This window comes from Ornithorhynchus anatinus, chromosome 4, assembly GCF_004115215.2.
Source record: "Ornithorhynchus anatinus isolate Pmale09 chromosome 4, mOrnAna1.pri.v4, whole genome shotgun sequence".
Classification (NCBI taxonomy): domain Eukaryota; kingdom Metazoa; phylum Chordata; class Mammalia; order Monotremata; family Ornithorhynchidae; genus Ornithorhynchus; species Ornithorhynchus anatinus.
The window spans coordinates 81,779,192-81,790,362 of NC_041731.1; the positions used below are offsets into that span (position 1 = coordinate 81,779,192).

Below are 11,171 nucleotides of genomic sequence, written 5' to 3' on the forward strand. Positions count from 1 at the left end.
GCTTTAGTCTTTATTAAATTAGCTCATCTACTTTAGGAGCTTAAACATTGATAGCATTCAATTTATTCAAGTTAACATTTGACAATACTACTGTAAACTGTTAAAATAAAAGTAGGACACTTTAAAATGCCTTATTAAAGCAACACTTCAAAAACATTTTCATGCTAAACTCCCACTCTATAAAATCCTTATGTTTATTCACCACTTCTTCACGTGTTGAGAAACATTTAAAGTCCATTTCAAGAAGCAGTGTGGTTTAGTGGAAAGAGCCCGGGCTTGGGAGTCAGAGGTCATGGGTTCTAATACCACCACCGCCACTTGTCAGCTGTGTGACTTTGGGCAAGTCACTTCACTTCTCTGTGCCTCAGTTACCTCATCTGTAAAATGGGGATTAAGACTGTGAGCCTCACGTGGGACCACCTGATTACCTCGTATCAACCCCAGTGCTTAGAACAGTGCTTGGCACATAGTAAGAGCTTAATAAATACCTTAATTATTATAGAGTCTGAGGTTTTTTTCCTTTTCCCTAATTTTCCTAGGAACCCAAAGACAACAGACTCCTGGATTTTTCTCAGGTGAGTCTCTCGACACAAAGGATGATAGTTACTGGGTTAGAAGATTTACAGGAGATTAAAAATTTGAAAACATATTTCATATGAAATCTTAGTACAAACCTGACTCAAAAACATAGTAATACATATGAATTTAGCCAAACATGATTTATTTCCTCACTACATAAACAGTGACCAATCAATTGTAAGTATAACACATGTTTCTTTCTTAGAAGGTGGAACAATTAGAGGTATTCAACTGTATCGGCTTGTGGCTTAGTGGATGGAGCACGGGCCTAGGAGTCAGAAGGACCTGGGTTCTAATCCCAGCTTCTTCACCTGTTTGCTTTGAGACCCTGGGCAAATCATTTAACTTCTCTGTGCCTCAGTAACCTGATATTTAAAAACTGAGAGTGTGAGCCCAAGTGGGACAGGGATTGTGTCCAACATGATTAACTTGTATCTACCCTAGCACTTAGAACAGGGCTTGGTATATTATTATTATTATTTCGTACCTAAGGCTGTCTTGCACATACCTGTTGCTGAAAGGTCTTACACGAGCAGCCACTGTCACTTTACTATTCTCTACTTTTACAAGACCTGCTTCAGTCCTGGAGATCTGAGTGGCCATTTCTTCTTGGTCCAACGGATTATTGTGTTGTAATATTCCACTTTTATTTGCCGGAAGAGAGTTAGAGTTACCTTTCTTATTTGTCATAACTTGAAGGCAAGAAGCCCTGCTTTTGAGACATGATGTAGCTGGGCTGTTAACCCGAGAAGCAGTCCTTTTCGAGGAAATCTTCTGTCCTGTTGTCCACTGGCGAGGTGTTCTTGATCTTTCCAAGCTGCCATATTTATTATCTGAAGTGCACACAGTTTCCTCCCCAGGGATTCTATCATTCATAGTTCCTCGGGGAGGTATTTGTATTTCTACTGTGTTTTCAATAGACTTAATTGCATTTAAATGGCCTACCCGAACCTCATTTGGGTTTTGTAAATTAGTAGATACCTTGTTTGTCAAGGATTTTAAGGAAACGGTCCCATTTTCCTCTTTGGGAGTAGAAGATGACTCTGTGCTCTTTGGATTAGGCTTCACTTTTAAGTCCCTTTGGGTTTCAACTAAAGGACCCGTCGATCTAGTGTATGAATCTTTATCAGCATTTGCTACCTTTTCCTTGTAATTCTGCTGGGCAACAGAGATGGCATTTTTTCCTCCGCTTCCCACACTCTTATTTATTTTGCATTTTTCCAGGGAATCTGTCCTTTCACGATGCCGTAAAGTAAAAGGTCTCTCTCTTGTTTTCTCCGGTTCCGTCGCCAACTGGTCTCCAGGAAATGGTGATTCTGTACTCTTCACAGTTCTTCTCTGGAGGGTTAATCTGCCATCGGTCTTAGGGGTGACAGGATTGTCACCAATTCTTTTACAGGCTGAAACAACGTAGGTCCTATTCACATCTTGTATTTTCTTTATAGATTGTGATAATAGATTGTCATTCTTACACACTGAGATTTGCGTCTTCAACTGCTGCCCAAGCCGGCTGCTCTTCGTGATGATATTTACCGAAGAATTGTTTCGTGAAGAAGAAATTCCTAGGGCATTAGAGGGATTTTGAATGGAGGCAGTATACACAGACATTCTGATAAAGGAGCTTTAATTTTGGAAATCGAAGTACAGAGTCCAGGCTCTTCTTCGGATATGCATTTTATTTTAGACCTTTTCAGAGAAATCTGTTAAATGAAAAAAAATTTTAAAGTTAATTTTCCAGAGCAAACCAAAAATTAGGCTCCAGATATGTAAACCCCCCTACATTGAATTTACAAGTCAATGAATAAATATTTCCAACAAAAACAATTATTGATCATTAGAGTTTATTCATTACCCTATTTATTTTGTTAATGAAATGTACATCACCTTGATTCCATGTATTTGCTATTGTTTTAATGAGATGTTCATCCCCTTGATTCTATTTATTGCTATTGTTCTTGTCTGTCCGTCTCCCCCGATTAGACTGTGAGCCCGTCAAAGGGCAGGGACTATCTTTATCTGTTACCGATTTGTACATTCCAAGCGCTTAGTACAGTGCTCTGCACATAGTAAGCGCTCAATAAATACTATCGAATAGTTTGGGACAGGATGTTTCAATCACCAATTGCTCAACTGCACCAAAAGCACTGTGCTCAGCTGCTCATTTGTACATACTCTTATTACCCTATTTATTTGGTTAATGAGGTGTACATCCCCTTGATTCTATTTATTGCTATTGTTTTTGTCTGTCTCCCCCGATTAGACTGTGAGCCCATCACTGGGCAGGGATTGTCTCTATCTGTTGCCGAATTGTACATTCCAAGCGCTTAGTACAATGCTCTGCACATAGTAAGCGCTCAATAAATACTATTGAATGAATGAATTGGTAAATGTTTAAAAAAAAATCTCAAAAACACAAATGTCACAAGGACTCTTGAGGTGCCACCACCATTTAGAAGAGGGAACATCAGGATCCAGGAAAGAGCTGGAAGTCAAGGTACGGGCCAGAATAATTGCTGCAAGTTTTAATGATTGTTCCTCCCTGCTCGCTCGAGATTGTAAGCTTGCTGTGGGAACAGGTCTACCAACTCTGTTATACTGTACTCTCCCAAGTACTTACTACAGTGCTCTACAGAGTTAGCGCTCAATACATATCATTGATTGACTTGATTGCTCTAAAAAGGAAGTTGGCTACCATATGGCCTTCCCTTACAATGCTGAACCTCAGCTTGCTAGCCTCTCCTGCTCTTCAAGTAATTGCAAGCAGTGTTTATCCCCTCTGATTTTTTTTTTTAAAGATTCACCAACTGTTGGCTATGAGACTGGTGGAATGGATAATAAGAATAATGATGGTATTTGTTAAGCGCTTAAAGATTCGCCAACTGTTGGCTATGAGACTGGTGGAATGAATAATAATAATAAGGAGAAAGAGCCTGGGCTTCGGAGTCAAAGGACATGGGTTCGACTCCTGGCTCTGCCACTTGTCAGCTGTGTGACTGTGGGCAAGTCACTTAACTTCTCTGTGCCTCAGTTATCTCATCTGTAAAATGGGGATTAACTGTGAGCCTCACGTGGGACAACCTGATTACCCTGTATCTACCCCAGCGCTTAGAACAGTGCTCTGCACATAGTAAGCGCTTAACAAATACCAACATTATTATTTGTTAAGCACTTAAAGATTTGCCAACTGTTGGCTATGAGACTGGTGGAATGAATAATAATAATAACGATGGTATTTGTAAAGCTCTTACTCTGTGCCAAGCACTGTTCTAAGCGCTGAGCTAGATACAAGGTAATCAGGTTGTCCCACGGTGGGGCTCACAGTCTCAATCCTCATTTTATCAGATAAGGTCACTGAGGCCCAGAGAAGTGAAGTGACTTGCCCAAAGTCACACAGCTGACAAGTGGCGGTGTCAGGATTAGAACCCATGACCTCTGACTCCCAAGCCCAGGCTCTTGCCACTAAGCCAAACTGCTTCTCAATGAAGCCCTCTAAAACTATACGCTCACTGTGGGCATAAAACGTATCTACCAACTCTGTTGCACAGTACTCTCTCAAGGGCTCAGTACAGGGTCTGCACACAGTAAGCACTCAATAAATACCACTGATTGACTGAAGTTGAGGGGGAGAGGGGAAATGTGTACTATTTCTCAATAATTTTAATTTTAGAGAGCAAAGTTGGAAGACTGAGCAGCTGTTTGGGGTGGTTGAGGTAGAATTGCATCCTATCTCCCGATAGATGTAAGTCAGCTCTTCTCCTCCAGTCTAGTTGAGCACTACTGTTTCATCTCCTCCGTTAAAAGAGATTAACCAATCCCTATCGTTGGTATCTGTTGATCCCTTATTTGTGCAGAGCACAGCTCTAAGTGCTTAGGAGAGTATAATAACTGTTGCCGAATTGTATATTCCAAGCACTTAGTACAGTGCTCTGCACATGGTAAGTGCTCAATAAATACTATTGAATGAATGAATAAGATAGTTCACTGACACGATCCCTGCTCTGAAGGAGCTTCTGGGAGTGTCATATGGGGAAAGAAAACCCTGAAAAGCACTATTATCTTGGCAATTTCCCCTGGTTTTTGGTTTGCTCCCAACCAGTGTGATCAGAAGATGAAATGAGAGACTTCTCATTGCATTAAAATGGAGGTAAGTATCACAGAGAGGTACAAGGAAGGGAGCAGGCCTTCTGAAGGAGAGGTTAGCTTAAAATTGTACGGATTTTTAAAAAATGCATCTACATCAATGCATTAATGTAGTCAGCACCACCATCCTTCCTCTCTCGAAAGCCCACAACCTTGGCATTATCTTCCACTCATCTCTCTCATTCAACCTACATATTCAATCTGTCACTAAATCCCATCAGTTCAACCTTCACAGTATTGCTGATCCTCCTTTCCTCTCCATCCAAATGGCTACCATGCTAATCCACGCACTTATCCTAGCCCAGCTTGATATCAGCCTCTGTGGTGATATCTCTCTCTCTCTCTCCCTCTCTCATCCATATTTCACTCTGCTGCTCAGATCATCTTTCTACAAAAACATTCAATCCATGTTTCCCCACTCCTCAAGGAACCTCCAGTCGTTGCCCATCCACCTCGGCATGATATAGAAAACTACTTTCTATCGCTTTTAAAACACTCAATCGCCTTGCCCCCTCCTACCTTACCTTGCATTTCTACTACTAGAAGCCAACCTACACAACGCACTCCTCTAATGCCAACCTACTTACTTTATCTACCTACCTACTACCTACTGTACCTACTTATCAACCTACTTACGCTAGAGAAGCGGCGTGGCTCAGTGGAAAGAGCACAGGCTTGGGAGTCAGAGGTTGTGGGTTCTAATCCCAGCTCCGCCACTTGTCAGCTGTTTAACTTTGGGCAAGTGTTTGATTAGACTGTGAGCCCGTCATTGGGCAGGGACTGTCTCTGTTACCAATTTGTACATTCCAAGCACTTAGTACAGTGCTCTGCACATAGTAAGCGCTCGATAAATACTATTGAATGAAGTCACTTCACTTCTCTGGGCCTCAGCTACCTCATCTGTAAAATGGGGACTAAGACTGTGCGCCCCAATGGGACAATCTGATCACCTTGTATCCCCCCAGCGCTTAGAACGGTGTGATTAAGTTGTCTTGTTTTTGTCCATCTGTCTCCCCCGACTAGACTGTAAGGCCGTCAATGGACAGGGATTGTCTCTATCTGTTGCCGATTTGTCCATTCCAAGCGCTTAGTCCAGTGCTCTGCACATAGTAAGTGCTCAATCAATACTATTGAATGAAAGAATGAATGCTTTGCACATAGTAAGCACTTAACAAATACCATTATTATTATTATCTCAATCTCATCTATCTCACCACCAGCCTCTCACCCACAACCTGCCTCTGTCCTGGAACAACCTTCTTCTTATCCGACAGAGGATCACTCTCCCCACCTTCAAAGCCTTATTGAAAGCACTTCCCCTTCAAGAGGCCTTCCCTGATTTAGCCCTCATTTCCTCTTCTCCCATTCCCTTGTTTTGTTCTGTTTTGCTGTCTGCCTCCACCAGTTAGACTTTGAGCCCGTCATTGGGCGTGAGTGTCTCTATCTGTTGCCCAATTGTCCATTCCAAGCGCTTAGAACAGTGCTCTGCACAGAGTAAGTGCTCAATAAATACTATTGAATGAATGAATGGAAGGCCCCTGTACTTGGATTTGCTCCATGCATCACCCCTCCCTCAGTCCCACACTTACGTACATATCTGTAATTTGTTCATTTATATTAATATCTGTCTTCCCCTGTGGACCTTAAGCTCATTAGGGGCAGGGAACATGTCTACCGTTATATTTTACTCCCCCAAGCACTTAATACAATGCTCTGCACACTGTAAGTGCTCAATATAATTGATAAATGCATTCAAATTTATCATATATGATTGATAGTAAGCACTTAGAGATTCCGTATAAAAATGACCTTCCTCTCCTGAAAGAAGACTTGGAAAGTCCTTTAAAGTTTGAGAAAAAAAAAAATCTCCAAGAACCTTGGGGCCCCTTATTAGTTCTTCAAGTGTCGGTTCCAGAGAGTAGAAATGAAAATGTTTTCAATCAAAAATCAAAAATCTGAAATCAAAAGTTTAAAGCTAAGGCACCAACTAAAATTTCGACTGCATTTCAAGCTTGACTTTCTTGCATTCATCCCCCGTGATGCTGTTCCCCTGGTCTGGTTTTCTTTTACCCCTGACAAATCTGTTTGACCATACTCTGAAACCTTTTGAAAATCCCACCTCTTTCAGGAAGCCTTCCCCCAAATAATTCACAAGCCATTGGTGGCAACGATCCAACAACTTTCCTTAGCACCTACCGACAAATATATATTACTTATTCTGCTATTTCATTCTGATTCCGGTGGCCCATTTCCTGTTAAATCCTTGTTCTTGAAATCAATCGACGGCATTGAGCGCTTACTATGTGTAGCACACTGGACTAAGCGCTTGGAATAGTACAATATAGCTGAGTTGGCAGACACATTCCCTGGCCCCACCAAGTTCATAAAATAATGTTTCTTCTGTTTCCCAACACTGGATCAGGGAGTTCTTCGAAGGCGACTTCCTTAGGCAGGTCCCTTAATTTCCCCGTGCCTCAGTTCCCTCCTCTGGAAAAAATGGGGATGAAGACCGTGAGCCCCATGTGGGACATGGACCATGGCCAACTTGATGAACTCGTAACTACCCCAGCGCTCAGTACAGTGCCTGGCACATAGTAAGCGCTTAACGAATATCATAAAAAGGAGGCGGGGGAGAGGGAAAGTGTGTCTCACTTCTGTTGTCTTCCCTCAAGGGCATAGTTCAGGGCTGCGATCTGGGGCCGCGTTCAAAAATACCACTAGTGGCATTCATAGCTCTCTTCCCCCCTTCAAAGCCCTACTGAGAGCTCACCTCCTCCAGGAAGCCTTCCCAGACTCAGCCCTCCCTTTCCCTCTGCTCCTCTTCCCTATCGCTCCTACTCCCTCCTTCCCCTCCCCACATCACTGGTATATATTTGTACATATTTGTTATTCTATTTATTTTTATTAATGATGTGCATATATCTACAATTCTATTTATTTATTTCGATGCTGTTGATGCCTGTCTACTTGTTTTGTCGTCTGTCTCCCCCTTCTAGACTGTGAGCCCGTTGCTGGGGAGGGACTGCCTCTATCTGTTGCCGGATTGTACTTTCCAAGCGCTTAGTACAGTGCTCTGCACACAGTAAGCGCCCAATACGATTGAATATCTATAATTTATTTACTTAGCTATTCATTAATATTAATGCCTGCCTCCCCCTCTAGACAGTGAGCTCGCTGTGGGCAGGGAATGTGTTTGATGTTATAGTGTCCTCTCCCAAGGGCTTAGTACAGTGCTTTGCACAAAGCAAGCTTTCAATAAATACGGTTATCAATAGTGATAATAATAAAACTAACTCTCTTCCCCCCTTCAGAGCCCTACTGAGAGCTCACCTCCTCCAGGAGGCCTTCCCAGACTGAGCCCCCCTTTTCCTCTGCCCCTCCTCCTCTTCCCATTCCCCCTGCTCCCTCCCTGTGCTCTTCCCCCTTGCCCTCCCCACACCACTTGTGCATATTAATATATATATTTATTACCCTATTTACTTTGTTAATGATGTGTATATATCTACAATTCTATTTATCTATTTGGATGGTAGTGATGGCCTCCCCCAGGAGGCCTTCCCAGACTTAGCTCCTCCTCCCCATTCCCCCTTCTCCCGCCCTCTGCTCTTCCCCCTTCCCCTCCCCACAGCACTTGTGCCTCTTTTTATATATTATTTATTACTCTAATTATTTTATTAATGATGTGTCTATACCTCCATCGCTGAGAGGAAAGAGCCCGGGCTTGGGGGTCAGAGGTCATGGGTTCGAATCCCCACCCCGCCGCTTGCCAGCTGTGTGACTTTGGTCAAGTCACTTCACTTGGCAGCCGGGTGACTGTGGGCAAGTCACTTCACTTCTCTGTGCCTCAGTTCCCTCATCTGTAAAATGGGGATGAAGACTGCGACCCTCACATGGGACAACCTGATTCCCCTGTATCCACCCCAGCGCTTAGAACAGTGCGCTGCACATAGTAAGTGCTTAACAAATACCAATATTATTCTCTGTGCCTCAGTTACCTCATCTGTAAAATGGGGATTAAAAACTGTGAGCCCCACGGGGGACAACCTGATCACCTTGTATCCCCCCAGCGCTTAGAACAGTGCTTTGCACATAGTAAGAGCTTAACCAATACCACCATTATTATTATCGGTGATTCTACTTATCTTGATGATATCGACGTCACACTGCTTGTTTTGTTTTGTTGCCTGCCTCCCCCCTTTTAGACTGTAAACCCGATGTAGGGCGGGGCTGGTCCCTGTGGCCGGATCGTCCATTCCAAGCGCTCAGTCCAGTGCTCTGCACATAGCAAGCGTTCAATCAATCCATTTGAGGGAATGAATGAATCATAATTCAGGCAAAGGAGGAGGTGCGCCCTCTTCCATCTGCCAGCCCCCCCGAGGGTCCCCGGAGCCCCCCGCCCGGCACGATCCCCTCCCCTCAGCACTGTGCTCGTCCCCTCAACTGTATATATTTTCATTACTCTATTTATTTTGTTAATGAGATGTACATCACCTTGATTCTATGTATTGCTATTGTTTTAATGAGATGTTCTTCCCCTTGATTCTATTTATTGCTATTGTTCTTGTCTGTGTCCCCCGATTAGACTGTAAGCCCGTCAATGGGCAGGGACTGTCTCTATCTGTTACCGATTTGTCCATTCCAAGCGCTTAGTCCAGTGCTCTGCACATAGTAAGCGCTCAATAAATACTATTGAATGAATGAATGAATGTTCATCCCCCGATTCTATTTATTGCCCTTGTTCTCGTCTGTCCGTCTCCCCCAATTAGACCGTAAGCCCGTCAAACGGCAGGGACTGTCTCTATCTGTTGCCGACTTGTTCATCCCAAGAGCTTAGTACAGTGCTCTGCACATAGTAAGCGCTCAATAAATACTATTGAATGAATGAATGAATGTTCATCCCCCTGATTCTACTTATTGCTATTGTTCTTGCCTGTCTCCCCCAATTAATAATGTTGGTATTTGTTAAGCGCTTAGTACGTGCAGAGCACTGTTCTAAGCGCTGGGGGAGATACAGGGTCATCAGGTTGTCCCACGGGAGGTTCACAGTTAATCCCCATTTTTCAGATGAGGGAACTGAGGCACAGAGAAGTGAAGTAATAATAATAATGTTGGTATTTGTTAAGTGCTTACTAGGTGCAGAGCACTGTTCTAAGCGCTGGGGTAGACACAGGGGAATCAGGTTGTCCCCCGTGGGGCTCACAGGCTTAATCCCCATTTTACAGATGAGATAACTGAGGCCCAGAGAAGTGAAGTGACTCGGCCACAGTCACCCAGCTGACAAGGGGCAGAGCTGGGATTCGAACTCATGACCTCTGACTCCCAAGCCCGGGCTCTTTCCACTGAGTCACACTGCTTCTCTAATAATGTTGGTATTTGTTAAGCGCTCACTCTGTGCAGAGCACTGTTCTAAGCGCTGGGGGAGATACAGGGTCACCAGGTGGTCCCACGTGAGGTTCACAGTCTTCAGCCCCATTTTCCAGAGGAGGGAACTGAGGCCCAGAGAAGTGAAGTGACTCGGCCACAGTCACCCAGCTGACAAGGGGCAGAGCTGGGATTCGAACTCATGACCTCTGACTCCCAAGCCCGGGCTCGTTCCACTAAGCCCGTCAAAGAGCAGGGACCGTCTCTATCTGTTGCCGATTTGTCCATTCCAAGCGCTTAGTCCAGTGCTCTGCACAGAGTAAGCGCTCAATAAATACTATTGAATGAATAAATGTTCATCCCCCTGATTCTACTTAATGCCATTGTTCTCGTCTGCCCGTCTCCCCCGATTAGACTGTAAGCCCCTCAAAGGGCAGAGACTGTCTCTATCTGTTGCCGACCTATTCACCCCAAGCGCTTAGTACAGTGCTCTGCACATAGTAAGCGTTCAACAAATACTACTGAATGAATAGCAAGCGCTCAATAAACACTATTGAATGAATGAAGAATAATCACAATCGTAATAGTGGGGGTGCTTGTTAAGCGCTTACTACGTGGCAGGCACTGTACTGAGCGGCGGGGCGGAACCAACCCCTCCGCCCCCGGCTCCCCGCGGCCTCCCGGAGGGAGCGGGCGGGTTGGGGCCCCCGGAACCCCCGAAACCCCCGACGCAGCCCGCAACGCTCCGCATCGCTCACCTGCCCGCAGCGGCGCCCGCCGGCCCCTATTCGAATGAGCGGCTCGCCTTCTCATTGGCCGACAGGCGCCGACGTCACACCCCCAGCCCCGCCCCCTTCCCGCCCCCGCCTATAGTCGAGGAGCGCCCGCCTTCTCATTGGCCGACAGGCGCACGCGTCACACACCCCCCCAGGCCCCGCCCCCTCTCCGCCCCGGCCTATAGTCGATGAGCGCCCGGCCTTTTGATTGGCCGAGAGGCGACTACGTCCCACGCGAGGCCACGCCCCCTCAACGCCCCCGCCCATATGCGAATGAGCGGCCCGCCTTCTGATTGGCCGAGAGGCTTCTGCGTT

General features: G+C 44.9%; 1 protein-coding gene across 3 annotated transcripts in view; it reads right to left on the reverse strand.

Annotated features, from left to right (window-relative positions):
* Window positions 1–10,889, reverse strand: part of KIF14 (kinesin family member 14) — an 82,403-nt gene extending 71,514 nt beyond the window's left edge. For all 3 annotated transcript variants that reach the window (XM_029064088.2, XM_029064087.2, XM_029064086.2), the window contains exons 1-2: window positions 10,839–10,889; window positions 1,088–2,279 (exon numbers count right to left, since the gene is read on the reverse strand). In XM_029064088.2, the coding sequence (XP_028919921.1) occupies window positions 1,088–2,187 (1,100 nt within the window). In that variant the 5' untranslated portion in view covers window positions 2,188–2,279; window positions 10,839–10,889. The remainder of the gene's footprint in view (window positions 1–1,087; window positions 2,280–10,838) is intronic.
* Between the last annotated feature and the right edge of the window lie 282 nt (window positions 10,890–11,171).